Here is a 24,649-nt window from a genome sequence, read left to right as displayed (position 1 = left end):
ACAGAGAAGGTGCTGGAAAATTTGACAGGCCGTGTAATTTCAGTTGCCTATATCAACTTAAATCGGGGAAATGGACCTTATATTTTTTTAACTTGGTATCAGGGCTGATAGACAGTATTTAAAAATTAAGTTAAGTTAATAAAATTTAAAAAATATGAGGTCTATTTCCCCGATTTAAGTTGATATAGGCAACTGAAATTACACGGCCTGTCAAATTTTCCAGCACCTTCTCTGTCTCTCTCTAGGACCTCTCTCTTGTATCGTGGCCGCATTAATTTTCTTCGTGCCTGTTCCATCCGTATTGACAGTTCATTGGCTGATTCTGATTACCTAACCTGTATTCTTCTAACCTATAATGTCACTCTTGACAAGTTCATAATTGTGGCTAAATACATACATGTGGCTGAAGTGCCAATGCCTATACAACAATAGATATTTGAAATTTTTTTTTCAAAATGGTACTGGAATATTTTAATTTTTAGGTTTGGTTCGCAATTGGTGCCGTCTTGTAGCTTGGCTTTTGAATATACATTCATATTTATTAGGTGACAATGATAAAAAAGAGAATCAAGAGGAGGATCAGAATGATGCTGACCAGCAGCCAAATCAACCTGAAGTTGGTGCAGGGTTAGGGGCGGTCCATCAAGCTCTTCTTATGATGGAACCTCCCACGGGTAAGTAAATAATTCTTTTAATAAAAACATAGATGGTAAGGTAAAGTTTTCAATCCTAATAGCAATATTAATAATATTGGAAAATATTAAAATATTACTAAAAGATTTTTAAATTGAAAACTTATTGGTCCATTTCCCTGGTGACACCTCCAAGGCTTCTACAATTTGCAAGCCAGATGGATGCTGCAGTAAAGACTAAAGGAAGTAATTCTAAACGTTGCAATTCACAACCCCCGTCTGCAGCTTGGTAAAGTTCCAACGGAAAATAGACCTAGTTACTCTATAGGAGTAATACTAATATAAAATAAAATAAAAATGTATACCATTTTTATTCAGTTGCAATACGAAGGCAAAACAATCTTATTTTTCACTTAGAATAGGGAGCGCAGTCCAGCACTCTGAATCGACGATTTTCGACTCTTATTGGAGTCATCATCGGAGAGGCGTAGGCCTGCTGCTCTCTACTCGAAGTGCCTCCCGCCTCTCCGATGATGACTCCAACAAGAGTCGAAAATTGTCGATTCAGAGTGCTGGCACTGCGCTCCGTATTCTAAGTGAAAAATAAGATTGTTTTGCCTTCGCATTGCAACTGAATAAAAATGGTATACATTTTTATTTTATGTTATTTAAAAACATAAATGTCTAAAATGTCCCTGTTAATATTATTTGAATCTGACTCTTGAATTGTGGATGATAATAAATATGTTCTCACATTAGCATGATCTGTCTCAGTATCGATAATCATTAATATTATTTCCAGAGCTTCATGTCATCCCGTATTGACTAACTTACAATTTATTGGACATGTTGGACATCTAATATACCAGGAAGCTTCAGTCTTTCAAAGCGGGCTTTTTACTGTTGCCAATTGTCTTAGTGTATGTCGTCTTGCTCAGGTTTTATTGTTAATGATTACTTACGTACAGTCATTTGTATCTGAGGCTCATGTGGTCTTTCTATCGTAAGAGTGAGATGCTATATTGTTTTTAGTGCAGTCACCGAAGGTGGATATGAGCTTATTACCTCTGATTTCGTTCAACCTCCATCGATTTGTATGACAATTGGTGAGTGGTTAGAGGATATCTCAAGGAACAAAGGTGACATGGTGACAACTTGCGATTTTACCCTGGGGTTGGATGCCACAACTTCACGGGGGTGAAAATTATTTTATTAGAAATAACTACACAATTAGATAGGGGGACAAATTCTAAGCAACATTTGTTACATAAAGTTATTAAAATAAATCAAAAGTTTTTGAGTTATTAAAGATCAAAAATTTTAATTTTTCGTGAGAAATATGCATGTTTTTAAACGATTTTTCATAAATAACTCAAAAACTTAAGTTTTTACAAAAAAGTATTACTAAAATTGAAGCTAATAAAAAATGAAATAAACTCCCTACTAAAAAAAATCCTTTTAATGTTAACTAAAAATGAGTTATAGGTAATTGAATGTATATTTTTTTTTCGGCGAGTACCCAAATCTAAGTATTCAAGCTTAAATTACGAGAAAATGATGCATTTTATAACATAAACTTATTAAACATTTGTGAATGTACTTAGAAATAAGATCCCGAACAAGTTGATAGCATTAAAATTTAGGCACCAAAACTTTTTCAAACTTTCTTTTAAAAATTTTTCCAAAAAATGATATTGTGTTTTTTTTAATAACTCCGTTAATTTTTACGATATCAGATGCACCTAAAAATAATTTGAAAGACAATTAAAAAGGCTATTAAAACACGTTAAATTTAATCCTTTAAACCCCTTACTTTTTTAAAAATCAAATGTTCAATGGCCACGGTTACATGTTTCTCGCAGCAAAATTTAAGCTGTAAACGTTTCTATCTCGGTTATTTTTCACCCTACAGAAATAGTTAAACAGTTAAAATATTTGAAATAGAACAAACTATTGAAATAAAATTTGGTTATATATCATTTTTACGTATATTGAGTATTTTTGGAGTTCTTATCAAAAGAAAATGAAAATGACGATAATTTTAAAAATTCTGATTTTTTCAAAATTACATTTTTTTTTTTTCAAAAATATGCATTCTAAACCGGTGAAAATTGTTGAAATCATTACTTATGCTAATATAAAGAAATTTTTGTAAGGATTACTATAAATTCTAACTTTTGTGGAAATGGCATATGTTTTATTTTTCCATTTTTTCTAAAAAATTCGATTATTCGCTTATTTTCATCATATCTTGCTTAATTTTGATGGTATTGACTTCTTCTGGAGCTCATTTGATAGGCATTTCTAAGTACTTTGACAAGTGTTTAGCAGGAATATTTTATAAAATGCATCGTTTTCCCGTTATTTAGGCTTGAATACTTAGATTTGAGTAATCGTCGAAAAAAATATACATTCAGTTACCCTCAACTCACTTTGAATTAAAAATAGTTTAGTGAGAGTATAAGTATTCAGTTTTTTATTATCTTCAATTTTGGTAATAATAAACTTTTTGTAAAAGCTCAAAAGACTTACCTTGATCTTCAACAAAATATACCAAAGTGGAAAAATACCCCAACAGTGGCTAAGATCAACTTTTATAACAATCCCTAAAAAACCCAATGCCAAAAAATGTGAAGATTATCGAATAATAAGCTTATGAGCCATCTCCTGAAAACTTTTTTAAAAATTATACATAAAAGAATATATAAAAAAAAATGTGTGTGTACTTTGTACGCAGTTATACTTCTATTATATGATTTAAACGAAATTAATATGCTTTTTATTTATATTTTGTTTAAATATTAAACTAATTTATACTTACTACTTCTCAAACATTTTTATTAGAAGAGTGCCAAAAATTAAAATAATAAAAGAATAAAACACACACAAACACATTAAACAAGCCACAAATGATGTCTGAACATTAATTGTCGAACATTTTTTAACTAAATACGTATTTTCTGAAAATACAATTATATAATAAATATACTTACAATCATAAAATGTATTAAAAAAAAACAAAAAAGAAAGTTTCTATTGGGACTCGAACCAGCGCTGATAAGAGCGGTTGGTATTGGAATTCATTCGCCTTCTCCGCTTAGCCACGGACACTATGTGTCATTATTTACGAATATCGACTAACTAAACGGATTAAACTTGTGATATTTTGATATTTTGAAAATTGATCAAATTATTTTAATTTTGAATTGAAATGATTTAGAATTGAAAAAATACAACAAAACATAGAGTAAAAAAACAATATATTAGGTGAATATTGATAGAAATTTTGATGGTAATCAAATTATATAAAAAAAGTATTACATACTATGTATTTTGGCAGATCAAATAGGTAGGTTTATACCCATGATACATTAACAATTATTACGTACCTGTTGCTTTTAAAAACTATTTAAAAGTCACTACAATATTATAAACTTTTTTGTTTCTGTCCTCACAACAATAAAACTAATATATTATACATTTGTTTACCTTTACCTTTACCTCCAAACCACAGCTGCCATATCGGATAATTTTTGACATGTCATTTGAACATCCAATCAGAACAAAGTTATAATGCGCATGCGCCGGGCTGATAGGTTTTAACATATAAAAAAATCACCCTCTATCGCCGGTAAAGAAGTATAACTTCAAAAAGTGTAAGAACACATGACAAACACACAATTCGGCTTCAGGGATGCATTGGGTACTCGAGAGGCACTTTTTGCAATACAAGTTCTCTTTCAAAGATGTAGAGACGTGAATTGTGTTATATATGTGTGTTTTGTTGATTACCAGAAAGCGTTCGATAGAATAAAACATGACGAACTGATGAAAATATTAAATTCAATTGGTCTAGACAGCAGAGATCGCCGTATAATAAACAATATCTATTACGAACAAACTGCAGCTGTTAGAGTAGGGGATCAGTTAACAGACGACATAAAGATAAAAAGAGGTGTGCGACAGGGATGTATATTGTCCCCATTATTGTTCAATACATATTCAGAGCACATTATGAACCTAGCGCTAACGGACATAGACGAGGGAATACTTATAAACGGAGAACGATTTAACAACATAAGATACGCTGATGATACTGTCATTTTTGCAGACAGTCTTGAAGACTGTCTCTCAGACACTTGTCTCCAGGGTGGCAGAAGTAGCAGGTTTGGGCTTGATTTTAACATCAAAAAAACCAAATACATGGTTATAAGCAAAAATAGGATACCAGCTGGTCAATTACTAGTTAACCAACAACCTATAACACAAATCACCAACTTTTGTTATTTGGGTGCAAACTTAAATGAACAGTGGGACCAATCGACGGAAATTAAGATAAGGATCGAGAAGGCAAGATCAGCCTTCGTCAAAATGAAAAAAATCTTTAACAGCCACGATATAAAATTGGAAATAAAAATTCGTTTACTAAAGTGCTACGTATTCTCCGTTCTTTTATATGGCGTGGAGTCATGGACCTTAACTGAAGCATCACTGAAGAGACTCGAAGCATTTGAGATGTGGTGCTATAGACGCATTTTGAGGATTTCCTGGATAGACAGAGTTACCAACGAAGAAGTTCTACATAGAATGGGTAAAGAGCGCGAACTAGTCGTAACCATAAAACGTCGCAAACTGTAATACCTGGGCCATGTAATGCGCAATGAACAACGATATGACCTACTTCGGACCATACTTCAAGGTAAAGTGCATGGGAAAAGAGGTCCAGGACGAAGAAGAATATCCTGGCTGCATAACCTGCGAAAATGGTTTAACTTAACCACTACCGAACTTTTCAGGGCAGCAGTCAACAAAGTCAGAATAGCCATGTTAGTGTCCAACATCCGTAACGGATAGGCACCATAAGAAGAAGAAAAAGCTCAATAGTTTTTGAGTTATGTGTAAAAAAACTACTTTAAAACATGCATTTTTTTTACGAAAAAATAATATTTTTGATCTTTAATAACTCAAAAAATATTGATTTATGTTAATAACTTTATATAACAAATTTTGCTTAGAATTTGCCCCCTATCGATTTTTCGTATTATTTTTAATAAAATAATTTTCACCCCCCAAAAGGGGTGGCATCCACCCCCAGGGTAAAAGCGCAAGTTGGCATCATGTCACCTTTGTTCCTTGAGGTATTCTCTAACTGCTTGTAAAGGTTTATCAACATCCAAAATTAAGATCAAGACATATTCATTTAATTCTTAAATGTCCTAGAAACAAAACCAAAACATACACGTTTGTTTACAATTAAGTAGGTCACCTAGATTTGTTAGAAACACCAGTCGGCAATAATACATCGTCAACTAATCCATATTTTCGTAAGTCATGGCCAAAGCTGAGTCGACAATATAAACATACTACATGTTACAAGTTTGTTTATATATACAGCAAGGCATCGTGATTCATTCTAATTCATTCGTTTATCAAATATCATTCTTAATTCAGATGCACCCGCAGATGGTTCTACTTTAAGCACACCAACTCGTTACGGATAATTAGTAGTGTTCAATAAATAAAGTATGAACAAATAGTGTATTCCTGACAACCAACCCTCTTCTCAGAGTAACTACCCCATTATATATATATATATATATATATATATATATATATATATATATATATATATATATATATATATAAAATCAAATAGATGAAATAGAGAATGTGGAAAAATCCCCTTACGAACAATTCACACATCCACCATTTCGGGTGATATATATATATATATATATATATATATATATATATATATATATATATATATATATATATATATATATATATATATATATATATATATATATATGTACAAATATTTTCGACCGTACTGTGTTAAATAGTGATTTTTTGAATAACGGCAATTCGGTCAGATGAAATAAAACTCTATTTGTTCTAGGTCTCAATATTTCGTCACTATTTGGTGACTTCTTCAGGAGAAAACTGTAAATTTATTAAGATTAGATATGGACAAAAGACAAAACATTTCATTACTTACAACTATAAGAGTGATAATTTAAATTCGTTTAACATATTATATTGAACATTGACTTGAGAAATGACTGATGTTATTTTGACATATATTTCGGAGTTATGGTAACTGCAATATATTTTATGTTAATAGAATATTGTCTAATATTGAAAAAAAAAAATTTTTTAGTGAATACGTCAAAGTAAACAAGAGAAAGTATTTGCGAAATTTTAAGGTGGAAAGGTAATAGTAGACAAATGAAAAAGGACTTGAAGTATTTTAAATTGACTATAAAATGTAATCGATGGTACGTAATGAGTTAGTGTAAGACTGGTATTCAGAACTTGAATAAAAATAAGGTAGATTCATTGTTAGTAGATTAATTGAGTAATTTGTTTGTATTTTTTAAATTTTGGGAAATAATGTTATGAATTACTTAGAATATTACAGTAGATATTATTATACACTAACCATTTGAGTAATATCTACTGTAATATTCTAAGTAATTCATAACATTCTTTCCCAAAATTTAAAAAATACAAACAAATTACTCAATTAATCTACTAACAATGAATCTACCTTATTTTTATTCAAGTTCTGAATACCAGTCTTACACTAACTCATTACGTACCATCGATTACATTTTATAGTCAATTTAAAATACTTCAAGTCCTTTTTCATTTGTCTACTATTACCTTTCCACCTTAAAATTTCGCAAATACTTTCTCTTGTTTACTTTGACGTATTCACTAAAAAATTTTTTTTTTTTCAATATTAGACAATATTCTATTAACATAAAATATATTGCAGTTACCATAACTCCGAAATATATGTCAAAATAACATCAGTCATTTCTCAAGTCAATGTTCAATATAATATGTTAAACGAATTTAAATTATCACTCTTATAGTTGTAAGTAATGAAATGTTTTGTCTTTTGTCCATATCTAATCTTAATAAATTTACAGTTTTCTCCTGAAGAAGTCACCAAATAGTGACGAAATATTGAGACCTAGAACAAATAGAGTTTTATTTCATCTGACCGAATTGCCGTTATTCAAAAAATCACTATATATATATATATATATATATATATATATATATATATATATATATATATATATATATAAATGGGGTTGAGGTTTATTGGGTATACTTACTTTTTACTTTACTCCTCTTGATTCCATTTGGAACATAGGGCCTCTACAGTCCCCCTCCATTCATCTCTGTTTCTGGCCAGGGCTTTCACTTCTTTCCATGTTAACCCATTGTCTTCTAGCTCTCTGGTAATATTTCTTTTCCAGGATGTCATTGGTCTGCCTTGTTTTCTTTTTCCAGTTGGTTGGTAATCCAGGGCTTGTTTGGTTATATCATCTTTATTTTTCCTTAATGTGTGTCCAATAAACTTCCATTTGCGTCTGTTTATCGTTTTGGCTATCGGCTCTTGATTAGTTTTTCTCCAAAGTTCCTTGTTACTTATCCGATTTGGCCAATATATTTGCAATATTCGTCTAAGGCATCTATTTACAAATGTTTGAACCTTTTGTATAATCTTTTTCTCTATTTTCCAAGTTTCTGCTGCATATAGCAAAATACTCTTTACATTTGTATTAAATATCCTGATTTTGGTTTTGGTTGTTAATCTATTGGACTCCCATGTTTTCTTCAGCATATAGAACGCATTTTGGGCTTTAGTTATCCTTCCATTAATTTCCTCTTCTATTCCACCGCTAGCGTCAATTATGCTTCCCAGATAGCAAAACTTCTGTACATTTTCTACTTCTTCTCCTTCAATGAATATACCCATTTCTCTTTCCGTATTTATCTTCATAAGTTTGGTTTTTCTTGTGTTAATCTCTAGTCCTATTTTTCTTGCTTCTTTTGTCACCTTTTCTGTTTTTTTCTGCATATGTTGTCTTTTTTCGGACACCAGACATATATCATCTGCAAAGTCTAGATCTTCCAGCTGACCGAAAGCATTCCATCTAATTCCTGTTTTCTTTTTCGTTGCCTTCTTCATGACCCAGTCAATTAAGATCAGAAATATGGTTGGAGATAGAATACACCCCTGTCTGACTCCACTGTCTATGTTGATTGGTTCTGTGAGTTTCCCATTGTGCATGATTTGTGCGGTATAGTTTTCATAGAACATTTTGATAATTCTTATATATTTTAATGGAATTCCATATCTCTTTAATATTTCCCACATTTTTTCTCTGTTAATCCGGTCAAAGGCTTGTCTAAAGTCAATGAAATTTATATAGATTTTGCTCTGCCATTCTATTGTTTGTTCTACAATGTTTCTTAATGTGTTAATATGATCTGTGCATGCTTTATTACTTCTGAAGCCCGCTTGGTTTGGTCTTAACAACTGGTCTATAGTTTCTTTCATTCTTTCTAGTATCATCCTTGTCATGACTTTACTCACTGTAGAAAGTAGTGTTATTGCTCTCCAATTGTTGCAATTCGTTTGATCTCCCTTCTTGGGTATCTTTACAATTATACCTTTTTTCCAATCATCAGGTATTCTCTCCTCCTGCCATATTGTTTATTAGTACATACAGGATTTCTTCCGATGTTTCTCTATCTGCTTTCAGTAGTTCTGTGGTAATGTTATCTATTCCAGCTGCTTTCCCTCTTTTCAGCTGTTGTATTGCTTTACTTACTTCTTTTTTTGTGAATTCCGATTCGGTGAAGTTTAGTTCTTCCTTTATTTCTTCATTTTCCATTTCGTGTTCTATTGTTCTGTTGGCATATACTTCTCTAAAATGTTCGATCCATCTCTCAACTATTTCCTTTTCATTCTTCAATATTTTCCCGTTCTTGTCTTTTACATGCTCAACGTTCATTTTTCCGCGCGAGCTTAGTTTTTTCGTCGTTTTATATACCTCGTCCAATTTACTTACCGTTGCACGTCATTTGCGCCATAGCCTGTGACACGATACCAACACGAAATATTTAGGCGGTGGGTGTGTTCTTTTTTAGAATCAAAATGATTCTAAAGGGGAACACACCTACCGCCTAGATATTTCGTGTTGGTATCGTGTCATAGGCTATGGCGCGGATGACGTGCAACGGTAAGTAAATTGGACGAGGTATATAGAGTTCCCATGTCGTTGTTTTTTGCTGCTGTTTCTGCTTTTATTAACAGTTCTTCGTTATATTGTCTTTTGTCGTTTCTCGCACTTTTTTTAACTTCTTTATCTTTCTCTCTATATTCTCTCTTCATTTGTTCCCTATCTCTTAGATCATTTTTTAGCATTTTACATTTAAGTAGTTTCCTTTCGTTTATTTTTTCCCACGTGCTTCTCGATAGCCATGGTTTATTACTTCTTTTTTGTATTCCTTTCGTTTCTTTTGCTGCTTGTGTATATACATACTTGCATTTATCCCACAGCTCTTCTATCGTGGCATTTTCTGTGTTGTAAGTTTTATTATATAATTCTCTTAACTTGGTCTTATATTCTTCAGTACTTTCATTTCCGTCTTTGAGCCAGTGAACGTTATATCTTTCTCGTTGTTCCATTGGCGTTTTCTTACTTCTGGCTAGTTTGAGTTTGATTTTGGCTCTAATCAACATGTGGTCGGACCCTATGTCTGCCCCTCTCATTGCTCTAACATCTAAGAGTGAGTGCCTCCATGTCTTATCTATGGTTATGTGGTCAATCTGATTGTGTGTTTGTCCATCAGGGGATGTCCATGTTACTTTATGTATGCGTTTGTGTTGAAATATACTTCCACCTATGACTAAACTGTTTTGGGTGCAGAAATCTATAAACATGTTACCATTCTCATTAATTTGTCCCAATTCTTCTTTCCCCATTACAGTTTCTCTTCCACTATTATTCGTTCCTATTTTGGCATTCATATCTCCGATTATCATCACAATATCTTTTTTATATTTATTTTGTATTTTATCGTATGCCATCTGTAGCTGTTGGTAAAACTCATCTTTTATGTCCTGTTCCTTTTCATTTGTTGGTGCATATACATTAACAATTATTAGATTTTTATATCTCGCTTTGAATCTAGCCATTATTATTCTATCCGAGATGGCTTCCCATTCTATTAGGGCATTTGTTGCTTCTTTTGAAATCATGAATGCAACACCACTCTCGTGTCGGTCTTTTTCGCCACATTTTCCCGAGTATATAACCGTTTTGGCGTGTTCAATTCTTGTTTTTCCACATCCCTTCCATCTAATTTCAGATAATCCTAATATACTAATGTTATTTTTATCCATTTCTTTTGCCACTTGATGTGTTTTACTTGTTTCAAACATTGTTCGGACATTCCAACATCCTATGTACGTTGTTTTTCTCAAATCCATTTCCGTGGCCATTTTCGTCATCGCGTTATCCGTCCTATTTCCGAGGCTTGTAGAGGTTTCTTTAGCAATAATATTTTTTATGTGGTGAGGTTGCTAACCTCACGCACAACCCTCCTCCTTTCTCATCCTGGGCTTGGGACCAGGCAATGGTGGAGTTCTTATTTGGGTATACAGCTGAATAAAACCAAGTGGTACTCTGTTTAACAAATCGTTATATTTCGCTGATTTTCATCAGCATCATCAGACGAAAGCTACAATATTTAAAAAATGGTACAATGTTATAATATGATCTTTTTTTAACAATTTTTATCTTACCTAATTGAGGTTAACGGTATTAAGATATTAAGATGACATCGAGATACTGCAATTTTGATATAAAATGGATGAAATTTTGTTAATAGTGATGTATTAGGATTGATTTGAATTATTTTTATATTGACAAGAAGGAAAATTTTTTTGATTTGAAGTTGATTGAATGTTAATAAGGTGAAGTACTAGATATACTAAATATTGAATGTTATTGAGTGTTTTATGTGAGAAATAAGTTAGGTATAAATCGTTAATATCACAAAAGCTTATTTGAATAAAATCTATTATATCGGTTTTCTTTTAGTTGGAAAATTTAATATTATTTTTTGTATGTTAATTATTTATTTAAAATATGTATTTATTGATGTTGTTTTTCTAATTGTAATAAATAAGCATAAATTTCACTTAGATGTTCGACGTCTGATTTTTTATTTATTAAGTTATCTGTTTGACTGATAAATGCCATCTCGAGGAATAGTCTCTTATTAAGATTATTTTCCATTGCAAGGATTTTTGTTTCGTTGTAGTTCATTACATGTTGTTCATCATGTACGTGTTTTGCAAGGGAACATCTATCAGGATATAATCTACTGTCACTCTTGTGTGAAGTGATACGGCTTTTCAGGTGTCTATTCGTTTGGCCTATGTATTGTTTGTTACAACTTCCACAAGGAATACAGTAGATTATGTTAGATAACTGGTCTTTAGGTGTTTTATCTTTAACCTTAGTGAAAATGGAACCGATTGTTAAAACTGTGTAATTAGCGATTTTAATATTCTCATCAACTGATTTAAAAATTCGTGTAAGTTTAGGTGTTAAGTCTTGTATAAATGGTAATTTAAAGTATTTAATTGTAGGTAATGGCGTGTTAGTTGTGGTGTGTAATATTGGGTTAACGTTTTGTGGTGTGATTAGGGTTATTTTGTGTTATAGATAATGTATCATTTGTTGTATTGAATAGTAGTTTATTAAGTAATTTGTTTGGGTATGAATTCTCTAGAAAAAGCTGATGAAGGATTTTTAGGTTTTTATTATGGAGTGATTGATCTGCAATTTGTAAGATTCTATTTTTCATTTGTGTTATAAGATTAATTTTTGTATTATGTTTATGATATGACCAATAGTTGATATACCTTCCGGAGTTAATAGGTTTTCTATACCAATTTGTTATTATTACGTTGTTATTATTACGTATTAGTTTGGTGTCAAGGAATGGAACTGATTGATGTTTGTCTTCTGTTTCCACTGTAAATTGGATATGTGGGTCGAAATCATTGAAGATGTATAAGAGTTCATTTATCATATCTTTTGGTACGGCTAAGATATAATACCTGTATACCCAATAAACCTCAACCCCATTTTTATCTACCAGGTCAGCTGTTATCTTAAAGAAATATATATATATATATATATATATATATATATATATATATATATATATATATATATATATATAGTATTTGTAAACTCGATAATTTCGGCTTCGAAACGTTAATAAATTCAATGTTTTAGTAAAATTGTGGCTTATTTCCCATAGAAAATACTTAATATTTTTAAATACCCAAAGTAAATAAATCGTAAGTTACTCAAATAAATAATCGATTACTGCCATCGACCACTTACATTCAATCTCGATTAATCGCGGCAGGTAAAGTAAAATTCTTCTTTCAGTACAATAAAGTGTTACTTTACTGCCTCAAATGAGTACAATAATTAATGACTTTAGTGACGGTTGGCGATAAATAACTATTAAACATAGTAAATAACATTTGATAGTGTACCGTTTTTTATCATTTTCGTACGTTTTCATTAAACCAGTTTGGCAAGTAGTGATTTAATCAAAACTTTTTTTTTCAGGATTTCAACCCTACGTACGTCCGTCTTTTTTCATAACAAGACTAGTAGGCCTACTGATTAGCATCTGCGTGTCATTAGTACTATCTAGTCTGGTAGCACTGACAGTTCCAGTCTGGCTAGGCAGAAGTGTAATGTCTCTTTGGCTCGTCGGAGCTCCTCCTCCAGCTCCCCAGATCTCCACCACTGATGCACAAACAGAAGTTAAAGTACATGAACTGTACACAGCTGCTTGCGGGTTGTACATGTGTTGGTTAACTGCAAGAGCCTTAAGTTTAGTTCTTGGTTGGTTACCACAAGGTAGAGCAGCCATGGTAGAAAGACTTAAGCAATGGTGTATTCTAGGATTAAAGACTATTTTAGCTAGTACTATTTTACTAGGGGTTATACCACTTCTATTTGGATTGCTCTTAGAACTAGTTGTTATTATACCTCTCAGGGTACCCATTTATCAGACTCCCATTTTATTTATTTGGCAAGATTGGGCATTGGGCGTGTTATATACAAAAATAGCTTGTGCGATTACTATGATGGGGCCAGACTGGTTCTTGAGAGCGGCCATCGAAAGGGTTTATCGTGACGGTATTCGCGAAATGAACTTAACTTTCGTTTTCAAAGAACTTGCGGCCCCGGTTATAGTTAGTTTCGGTCTTGCTCTGGCAGTGCCGTATGCCATTGCTTATTCTCTTGTTCCCATATTTATAACGAACTTACAGCTGAGAAATTTTATAGCCAGGCGGCTCTATCCGTTTTTGCTATTGCTTTCTATCATAGCCGTTGTGATCAATCTACAAGTAAGACAGTTCAGGAAGTTGTATGAGCACATCAAAAACGATAAGTATCTGGTTGGACAGAGATTGGTGAATTACGATCATAAGAAAAAGGCTCAAAATACTGGTTGAAATTCTATCTCAAGAAATACATAATCAAGTTATCAAATTATAATAGACGGAGAGCTAGAGCAGAAAAAATCATCGTCATAAGTAATATGGAGTTTTTCCTGTGAAATGTGTCCATTGTATATTGACAATTATGACCCCTTTCAGGCTGACACCTGAGTGGATACAGGAAGTAGCAATAAGGGATGAAAGGGGAAAGTTAGTGCAGTCATTAAAGGTTTTCACCTCCTATTTTGTTAAACCTCCATCGATTTGCATGAAAATTGGTGACTAGTTAGAGCTTATATCAAGAAACAAAACTGATTTGGTGCCAACTTGCACTTTTATCCTGGTGGTGGATACCCCTTCCCGCGGGTGAAAACTATTTTATTAAAAATAACCCCACAAATCGATAGAGGGACAAATTTTAAGTAAAATTTGTTATATCATGTTATTAAAATAAATCAATACTTTTTGAGTTATCAAAGATCAAAGATTTGTCTATTTAGGAGCACATGCGTGAAGTTATGGATGATAAAAAGAACATATTAATGAATTGTATGTTAGTAAAATATTATTTTTATATTATTTCGATATTTATTCGAATTTTTTCTATCAATATAAACTGAATATGTCCAGACATTGGGGGTGTCCAATAATGGGTACATTTGACAGTCGAATACACTTTTGCTAAATTTATAATATCAGAATAATATAAAAATAATATTTTACTATATATATATAAATCCCGTTCACAGCGTAATACGCCTTTGGGTTCCCGTTCGCCAAGCCTGTCTATTCTGCCAGTCTTCTTCAGATAGATTTCTTGCTGACATTGCTTTTGAGATTCCTTGGATCCATGTTGTTGGTGGTCGTCCTCGTTTTCTTTTCTCTGGTGGTACCCATTCTAATATCTTTTTGGGTAGTCTTTCTTCCCCCATACGTCTAACATGTCCGTACCATATTAGTTGTTGTTTTTCGATGTCTTCTATAATTGATCTTTGTACTTTCATTTGTCTCCTGATGTCCTCATTTTTCACATGTTCTAATCTAGACTTTCCCTCTGCTCTCCTCCAAAAATCCATTTCAACTGCCAATAGGTTACCTTTAAGTTTTTGTGATAACTGCCACACTTCTGAGCCATAGACGATTACTGGTTTTAATATGGTATTATATATTCGTTTTTTCGTTTCCGGTCTTATATTTTTTTGCCATAATACTGAATTCAACGCACCTATAACTTGTTTTCCTTTGGTTATTCTGTCTTTTATGGCTTCATCACTTCGTCCTGTCTTTGTCAGTTTTACCCCCAAATATGTACATTGGTCACATTTCTTAATAGTTTCATCTTCTAAGTCGAGGTCATCTGGATTATTTATCTGGATATTTTACTAACATACAATTAATTACTATGTTCTTTTTGTCATCCGTAACTTCACGCATGTGCTCTTTGATCGAAAGAGCTTTGAACGAAAAATTCAAATCTTTGATCTTTAATAACTCAAAAAGTATCGATTTATTTTAATAACATGATATAACAAATTTTACTTATAATTTGTCCCTCTATCGATTTGTGGGGTTATTTTTAATAAAATAGTTTTCATCCCCGAGAATGGGTGGTATCCACCCCCAGGGTAAAAGTGCAAGTTGGCACCAAATCATTTTTATTTCCTGAGGTATGTTCTAACTAGTCACCAATTTTCCTAATTGGCTACAGAAAGTTCAAAGACTACACTAACTTTCCCCTTTCATCCCTTATTGCTACTTCTTGTATCCACTGAGGTGTCAGCCTGAAAGGGATCATAATAATCAATAAACAATAGACATATTTCACAGGCCAAACTCCATATTACTTATGACGATGATTTTTCGGCTCTAGCTCTTAGACTATAAACTCTTAAGCGATTGTAATGTTTTTATTTGCTGTTTGGCTAAATTGTATGTGATATAAGTAAATATTTTTTACGGTTAACAGTGTTAAATCTAATTGAAACGGATTTGTTTATATTATATATTTGTTTATATTATCTATTGATTTCCTGTTGTACCTTATTTATGCTACTGGACATATCTGAACTGGTAGAGACGATTTTAGTTTTGTTTTTATGTGGTATTACATATTTATTAATAAAAATCAATAAATATTTATGTATATACTTTTATTGTAGATTGCAGACTTTTATTTAATAATAACACTGGAACCCTCTTCATAACTGCATGAATGGGCGAAATTAAGCATTAACAAAGCGAATTCATAAAAAGACTATGAAAGTTTTATAGAAAATTCCCAAGAAAACTAAGTAGAATTTTATACTACTATTATAAGTTCTATTATTTTTCTTTGAATTCAATTATAACAAGTAAAATTTAATAAAAAATTTTGTCTTGGTAAAAGGTATATTAGTTTAAAAAGCCCCTATAGGGCTACAGACATAGAAACAAAACGTTTTCGCTCTGTAACAAGAGCATCATCAGTGTTACAAGAACATGGTGAGCCAACCAAAAATACAAAGGTCAAAACCTTTCAAAAACAGACTTTACTCATATAAATGCAAACATGGCAAAATCCAAAGGATGGATATAATTCCTATGGCTACGGCCCTAGGGCAGCATATGACTCCCACACGTGGTAAGTGGGTTAATTAATTAGGTCATTATGTTATAAGAGGTGACAGGCAACTAAGAGACAGTGACAGGCAACTCTTAGTTGCCTGTCACCTCTTGTAACATAATGACCTAATTGTTACCTATTGACCCACTTACCACGTGTGGGAGTCATATGTTGCCCTAGGGCCGTAGCCATAGGAATTATATCCATCCTTTGGATTTTGCCATGTTTGTATCTATACAGGGTGTTAGTAAATAAGTATGAAACATTTGAAGGGCTAATTCTACATGGAAAATTATTGCCGGTTTCCTTTATAAACATTTGTCCGCAAATGCTTCGTTTCCGAGATACGGGGTGTTGAAATTTTTATTTCAAACTGCCAATTTATTTATTGCTCTAAGACCAGTTGAGCTATGAAAATGAAATTTGGTGAGTTTTAGGAGGTAGTTGTTACACATTTTTTGACATACAATTAAGAATTTTGTATTCATCATTGGCGCGCCTACGGGTAATGGTCTGAATTTTTTTAAAGAAAAAAGTAGTACGCCACTGCGATATTTCGAATTAAAAATTATTTTTAAATTCCACGTCTAATTTATGATAAAAAAACCTTTCTTGCATTTTTTTTCATATGGTGCACCGTTTTTATGCAGAGAAATAAAACATCTTGACGCGTATTTTTCATTTTTTTAATACATTATCAAGAAATATTCAACATAATAATACTAAACTGGAACAATAACAGAAAATATTACTAATCAGATTTTAACTAGGTGCAGAGCTACAACACATGTTAAAAATGACCTCCTTTAGAGGTTATAGAAGCATTTTATATTCATCATTGGCGCGCGTATGGGTAATGGTCCAAATTTTTTTAAGAGAAAAATAGTACGCCACTGAGATATGTCAAATTAAAAATCATTTTTGAATTGCTGGTTCAATTTACGACAAAAAATATTTCTTACCTTTTTTTCATATGCGGCGCCGTTTCTATGCAAAAAAATAAAACATCTCAACGTTTACAAAGTATTTGAACTAAGTTTCTATGCATATGGAAACTACCTCAAATACTTTGTAAGCGTTAAGATGTTTTTTTTTTTGTATAAAAAGGGCGCCTCGTATGAAAAAAGGCAAGAAAGATTTTTTGTCGTAAATTGAACGAGGAACGAGGAATGATGAATATAAAATTCTTCTGTTACTTGTAAAGGAGATCATTTTAAACATTTCTTGCAGCTTTGCACCTAGTTGAAATCTTATTAGTAATATTTTCTGTTATTGTTCTAGTTTAGTATTATTATATTGGATAGTTCTTGATGATGTATTAAGAAATGAAAAATACGCGCCAAAATCTTTTATTTTTCCGCATAAAAATGGTGCATCATATGAAAAAAAGACAAGAAAGGTTTTTTATCAAAAATTAAACGTGGAATTTAAAAATAATTTTTAGTTTGAAATATCTCAGTGGCGTACTATTTTTTTTTAATTCAGACTATTACCCGTATGCGCGCCAATGATGAATACAAAATTCTTAATTGTATGTCAAAAAAAATTGAAGGCAGTCGTGGGAGTGCCGACAGAACTGAAAACTTCTTAGAATAAATAAATTACGAGCTCAACGCTTTTTCCCCATCCAAAAAGAAGTGCTATGTCGCTAATTTAATACTTTTTCCCCATCCAAAAAGTGCACAACGTCCCTCAAGAAGGTTTTACGTCAAATATTTATTTCGTCGAAGCGATGACGGTCGCTAATTTAATACTTTTTCCCATCCAAAAAGTGCCCAACGTCCCTAAAGAAATTTTCACTTGAAAAATTTATTTCGTCGAAGCGATGACGGTCGCTAATTTAATCATTTTTCCCATCCAAAAAGTGCACAACGTCCCTCAAGAAGTTGTCATTTCAAAAATGTATTTCATCAAAGCGATGACGGTCAATAATTTAATACTTTTTTCTATCCAAAAAGTACACAACGTCCCTAAATAACGTTTTAGTTCAAAAATTTATTTTGTCTAGCGATGACGATCGTTAATTTAATCATTTTCCCCATTTAAAAAGTGCTCAACGTCCCTCAAGAAGTTTTCATTTCAAAAACCAATTTCATCGAAGCGATGACGGTAGCTAATTTAATACTTTTTTCGATCCAAAAAGTGCACAACGTCACTAAAGAACTTTTCACTTCAAATATTTATTTCGTCGAAGAGATGACGGTCGCTAATTTATTATTTTTTTCCCATCCAAAAAGTGCACAACGTCCCTAAAGAAGTTTTCACTGCAAGAATTTATTTCGTCGAAGTGATGACGGTCGCTAATTTATTGCTTTTTTCCATCAAAAAAGTGCACAACGTACCTAATGATGTTTTCACTTCAAAAATGTATTTGGTCGAAGCGATGACGGTCGCCAATTTAATACATTTTCCCATCCAAAAAGTGCACAACTTCCGTAAAGAAGTTTTCACTTCAATAAATATACGTACAAAATTTATTTCGGCGAAGAGATGACGGTTGCGATGACGGTCGCGAAATAAATCCTTTTTCCCCATCCAAAAATAGGTTTTACATTTATTTTAAATTTAAATAATTCTATACAATTTATGTATACATACACATAATATAGATACGTACAAAATTTATTTCGCCGAAGAGATGACGGTCGCGAAATAAATCTTTTTTTTTCCCATCCTAAAATAGGTTTTACATTTATTTTAAATTTAAATATTTCTATACAATGTATATATACATACAAATAATATATAGCATAAGCGATGACGGTCGCGAATTCAATGCTTTTCCCCTATCCAAAAATCGCACAACGTCCCTAAAGAAGTTTCACTTCAAAAATGCGCAATAACTACCTCCTAAAACTCACCAAATTTTATTTTCGTAGCTCAACTGGTCTTAGAGCAATAAATAAATTGGCAGTTTGAAATAAAAAGTTCAACACCCCGTATCTCGCAAACGAAGCATTTGCGGACATATGTTTATAGAGCAAATCGGCATTATTTTTTCATGTAGAATTAGCCCTTAAAATTTTTCATACTTATTTACTAACACCCTGTATAATACTTTTAGTCTGTTTTTGAAAGGCTTTGACCTTTGTATTTTTTGGTTGGCTCACAATGTTCTTGTAACACTGATGATGCTCTTGTTACAGAGCGAAAACGTTTTGTTTCTGTTTGTAGCCCCATAGGGGCTTTTTAAACTAATATACCTTTTACCAAGACAAAATTTTTTATTAAATTTTACTTGTGATTATTGGTATACATCCAGCTACAGGAAATTTTTCCTTGTGGATTCTCAATTATAACCCTCCAGCGAACGAGTGAGGCGTGTCAGGCCTATCCTACATGAAATTACAACATAAACTTTGTAATTTTTTATTGGTAAAATTGAAAATTTTCTACTAATAAAAATATAATTTATCTCCAAATTTTGAAAAAAAAAAGTACACGCAACTTGAAATATATGGCTAATGGTTCTTATCCGACCGAACGTGTATTTTTTACTTTATGCTCCAAATGTATAAGCTCAATAGAAAATTACCTCTGTGGTTCCCCTAAATTTAGTACAGTATTGCCGGATTTATACTCAGCCTTTGCTACTGCTAATGCCGCTGTCGGAAATATTGCCCGAAATATGATATCGACGCGAGTCAGGTGTCCACATCAGTTCCTCGCCAATGTCCCCACAACTCATTACCGAACGACTCTCAAGAATGGAATGTGACGACAGCATCGTCTTGCTCCCTTACTCGCCGTTTTACCGGCGGCAAATGAGAGAGTAGTTGAATGTGAATGCTTACTCGCGCTGCCAGTTCTTTGACTTCCATCTCGAAAACCGACTTTTGAGGGAGCGCCGTGCAATGGCAGTAGCATGAGCAGCAGCAGCGCGAGTGAGCTATTTACACATTCACGCTGCTCATTCCCTGCACAATTCCCTGTCCAATAGGACTGAGTATAAATGCGGTATGTAATAATAATATCGTATAGCTTTTTTGCCGAGGAGATCCTTTCGGACAGGTTCCGCCGCCATTTACATCTTTAACCCTGTTTTAAGTAACTAGTGTCGATGTTAACACTAGCCCAGGAAGACCGACGGCTTAACGTACTCTCCGAGGCACGTTGAACAGCTCGTATTATTTTTAGAAATGAAACATGGATTGTCTTAGCCCGATCAGAAAATTTTACGAAAACCTCAAAAAAAATAAAGGAAGGATGAAAATTTGGGAATAGGTAGTTGAAATTGTCCATTATTATATAGGAAAAAGTTTACAATTCTACATCCCCTCCATTTTACAAAAATTGAGAAATACGGGGTGAAAAATATTTTCTCGGGAGTGAAAAAATATACGTTCAAAATAGGCCCGGAATTGGATAAAATGACTAATTCTAAGCAACTTTTATTCCATAGAGTTTTTTCACTGAGTCAATACTTTCCGAGTTATTTACGAGTGAATATGTATGTTCATTTTTAACAAAAAAAAACACGTTTTTGGATGGTTTTTCGCAGATAACTCAAAAAGTAAATATTTGGTCAAAAAAAATATTCTTAGTAAAACTATAGATTATAAAAAATTGAAAAAAATGGTGTACGCGTGACGGCGTGGGGTCTGCAGACTAGTGATGTTGATTATAGTTACTTTCGAGTAATCGTTACAAATCGTTACTTTTGCATAAAGTAATCATTTACAGTATTCGTTACTTTGATTACTTTTGTATTGGAGTACCGGAGAATCATATTATGGAGAATCGCATTTCTCAGTACATATTTTGTATTAATAGGATATTTTGATTACTATGATTACTTTTGTATTTGAGTACCGGTAATCATATCGAGAATATCATTTCTCAGTATTTCAAATAGGATCCGATATAACAACGACTTTCACCGATCGAACCGATAATGGATAGAAATTAAATGATATTCTTTTTCTCATGATCATCTTTCAGTGCGTCACAGTTTTTCGATTTCTCTCTAACGCATTAAATTGTATGTGACAGAAAAAAAGGCACGTCTGGGAATACTTCGGTAATTATTCTAGTTCGGTGATTATTTTAGTTGTCGATAGATGGCGCCATAATCAAAAAAGAATTATTTATTAAATAAAATAATAATATTATCAATATAATCTGTACAATTTATAAGACTATACAAATGAAAGAAAATACCATTTTATAAATGCAATAGACACAATTGATTTGGTTTTATTCCAAATTGAAAATAAAATTTGACAACTGTCAGATTTAACTAAAATGTCACGTTAGAATAAATGTCATAAATGTGTATTATCACGGACTTACCTTTTTTTCTATAATTTGTGACGCACTGAAAAATGTTCATGAAAAGGAGAATATGTCATCTATTATGTTAAGAATTATTAAAAATAAGGGGTGCCCGACATAATTTTGTCCAGACTAATTAATAATTAAAAATTAATTTTTTTATAAATCCTACCAATTTTTTGTCCCGGTCAGATATTATTTTAGATTTTTGGATCATAACAATAAAATACACATAGACCAAGCCATTTAGAAAAAATAAATGATTTTTAGGGAAATAGTGAAACAGGAAAAAGTTTTCAATAGAAAAATGGGTGGAAATGTATCCACCCAGTATAAAATGCATCCAAAAGTACATAAATATTCATCCATGATTAAATTGAAGAGCATAGGACTCAATGAGTCTCCCTGGCTTATTCCGCTGCCTATATCTATAGATTCTGTAAGTTGTCTATCCATTCTGACTTCCATTTTGTTGTTATGGTAGATTTTTTCAACAGTTTTTATGCTATCTAAGGGAAATTCTATATTATACAGAAGATTGATTACATCTGTAAGTATTAACTCTACTCTGTCAAATGCTTTCTTCAAGTCAATCAGACATAGAAATGCTGCTCTATTATACTCTAGTGATTTCTAAGTAATTTGCTTTATGACGAATATTGCATCATTACACGATCTTCCAGTACGAAAACTCTGTTGTTCATCTGCTAAAACTCTGATTCATTAGGTCTTGTAAAAATTTAGTTTAAGTTTTAACATTAGGGTAGTATTTAACAAGTTGATACCTCTGTAGTTTTCTGGCTGCTTTTTATCTCCTTTTTGAATAGTAGAATTAGCTCGCTTGTTCTCCATTCTTCCGGTATTTTATTGTGTTTTATAATTTTGTTAATTAATGTTGTTAATTGTTCTGTCATTGCTGCTCCACAATATCAATAATCTCGAGTAATCTGTTTGCATCAATTAAGTGCCAAAAACAAACCCTCGAATCTCTAGATGACGTACCTTAGCAGTAACCCTGGGCACCCAGGTGCCTCGGAGGTCGGTTCTGATTGCATATTCGTGTTCAGTGACCCCAAATGCCCTGAAATAAGAAAATCTGGCCCTTAAGATACTGATTTTAACATGTTTATGCATTTTCGATGCGGTTTATACTCTTTAAAATGCAATAATGCATTTCCACCCATTTTTCTATTTTAGACTTTTATCCTGACGTCATCCTAATCCTAAATACAATGCAAAAAGTTTCAAGTCTCTAGATACCTACTATATTTAAAAATATATTTATTCCTGTGTTTTTAGTGTTAAATGCCGTGGTTTAATAAAAACAATGCCATACCTACATTTAAAATTAAGCATTGAAGCGGTCTGGAGCATTGAAGCGGGGTGGAGTGATTCCTGCTTACGGGAGTTAATCCTCCTCGCCCCAATGAATTGTATCACCCGAATGTCATTCTCTAGGGGTGAGCAAGTCTCTCAGGCTGGGTTAAATCACTATGCTTGCTTGCTTGATTTAAAATTAAAGTTGATGATCATAGTCTACAAATATTATCATTTCTACATTTTTTCCGGTCAATCTAAGCTAGGTATTTTTTTTTCTAGGCCTGATAAAAATATTGTTCTGAAGCTATTTCCTTGTGGCATTTTTTATGATTAATTATTTATATGGGAAATAAGCCACAATTAAAATGAAAAAAATAATTTTTATTAACGTTTCGACGCCCAAATCGGGTGCCGTTGTCAAAATACAAAATATTACTAAAATAAACAAAAGTGTTGTTGCTTAGCAAAAAAATTCTTCTAATAATTTATTTAATCTCACTCATTTATATTGGCAATTCAGACGTATATTATACATTTTAAAGTAGAAGACTTTAAAATGATATTGCCAATATATATCAGTTGCGTTCCTGGGACGACTTACTGAAAGATAGTTCATTGAATTTTTTTCAAATAATTCATTTCATGAACTATCTTTCAGTAAGTCGTCCCAGGAACGCAACTCATAAATATTGGCAATATCATTTTAAAGTCTTCTACTTTAAAATGTATAATATATGTCTGAATTGCCAATATAAATGAGTGAGATTAAATAAATTATTAGAAGAATTTTTTTGCTTAGCAACAACACTTTTGTTTATTTTAGTAATATTTTGTATTTTGACAACGGCACCCGATTTGGGCGTCGAAACGTTAATAAAAATTATTTTTTTCATTTTAATTGTGGCTTATTTCCCATATAAATAATTAATCATCTGATAAAAATAGTATGTATTTATTATTAAAATCTAATGTGTGGCATTTTTATTTTCAAAGGAACAAACATCTGTGAATTATCTACCTCGACAAATCGTATTTTATCGTATAGACATCTGTTTCTGGGTGCATGCTTTGTTAAATGATTTACCTCTCTCTGTTTCAGCTACTTCTCAGCGCCCTGTAAAACTCTGCATAGCCTTCGCCCTTCATAGATAAAATTTTAGTTAACTGTACTGATACCGAACACTCGTGGAATACCGGTCCGATTCCGATATCAACCGATTGTAGATACAATACTCAAATAGGAACTCGCTCTGATACAATCGGTACGAAGTAATCAGAGCAATCAAAGTAATCAAAGTAACGATTTGCCTCTCTGTATAGTAATCGTTACTTTCGGTATTCGTAAGTAACGAGTACTTTGTAACGAATAGTTACTTTTTCAACGTCACTACTGCAGACACAGTAGAAGCAGAGTTGTAGCTAATGAAAAGTAGGTTCTTCTTCGTCAAATTCCAAATCGAATATTTC

General features: G+C 32.4%; 1 protein-coding gene across 1 annotated transcript in view; it reads left to right on the top strand.

Moving 5' to 3' along the window:
- The window catches only part of LOC126879650 (E3 ubiquitin-protein ligase MARCHF6), a 74,962-nt gene extending 58,818 nt beyond the window's left edge, over window positions 1-16,144 (top strand). Inside the window, exons 3-4 of the mRNA XM_050642838.1 lie at window positions 483-674; window positions 13,103-16,144. Coding sequence (XP_050498795.1) covers window positions 483-674; window positions 13,103-14,001 — 1,091 coding nt within the window. The 3' untranslated portion in view covers window positions 14,002-16,144. The remainder of the gene's footprint in view (window positions 1-482; window positions 675-13,102) is intronic.
- Window positions 16,145-24,649: the final 8,505 nt, after the last annotated feature.

The sequence above is a fragment of the Diabrotica virgifera genome, chromosome 2 (assembly GCF_917563875.1).
Source record: "Diabrotica virgifera virgifera chromosome 2, PGI_DIABVI_V3a".
NCBI classification, from domain to species: Eukaryota; Metazoa; Arthropoda; class Insecta; order Coleoptera; family Chrysomelidae; genus Diabrotica; species Diabrotica virgifera.
The sequence above is the reverse complement of the archived record's forward strand: the minus strand, read 5'-3'. Positions and strand labels throughout refer to the sequence as shown.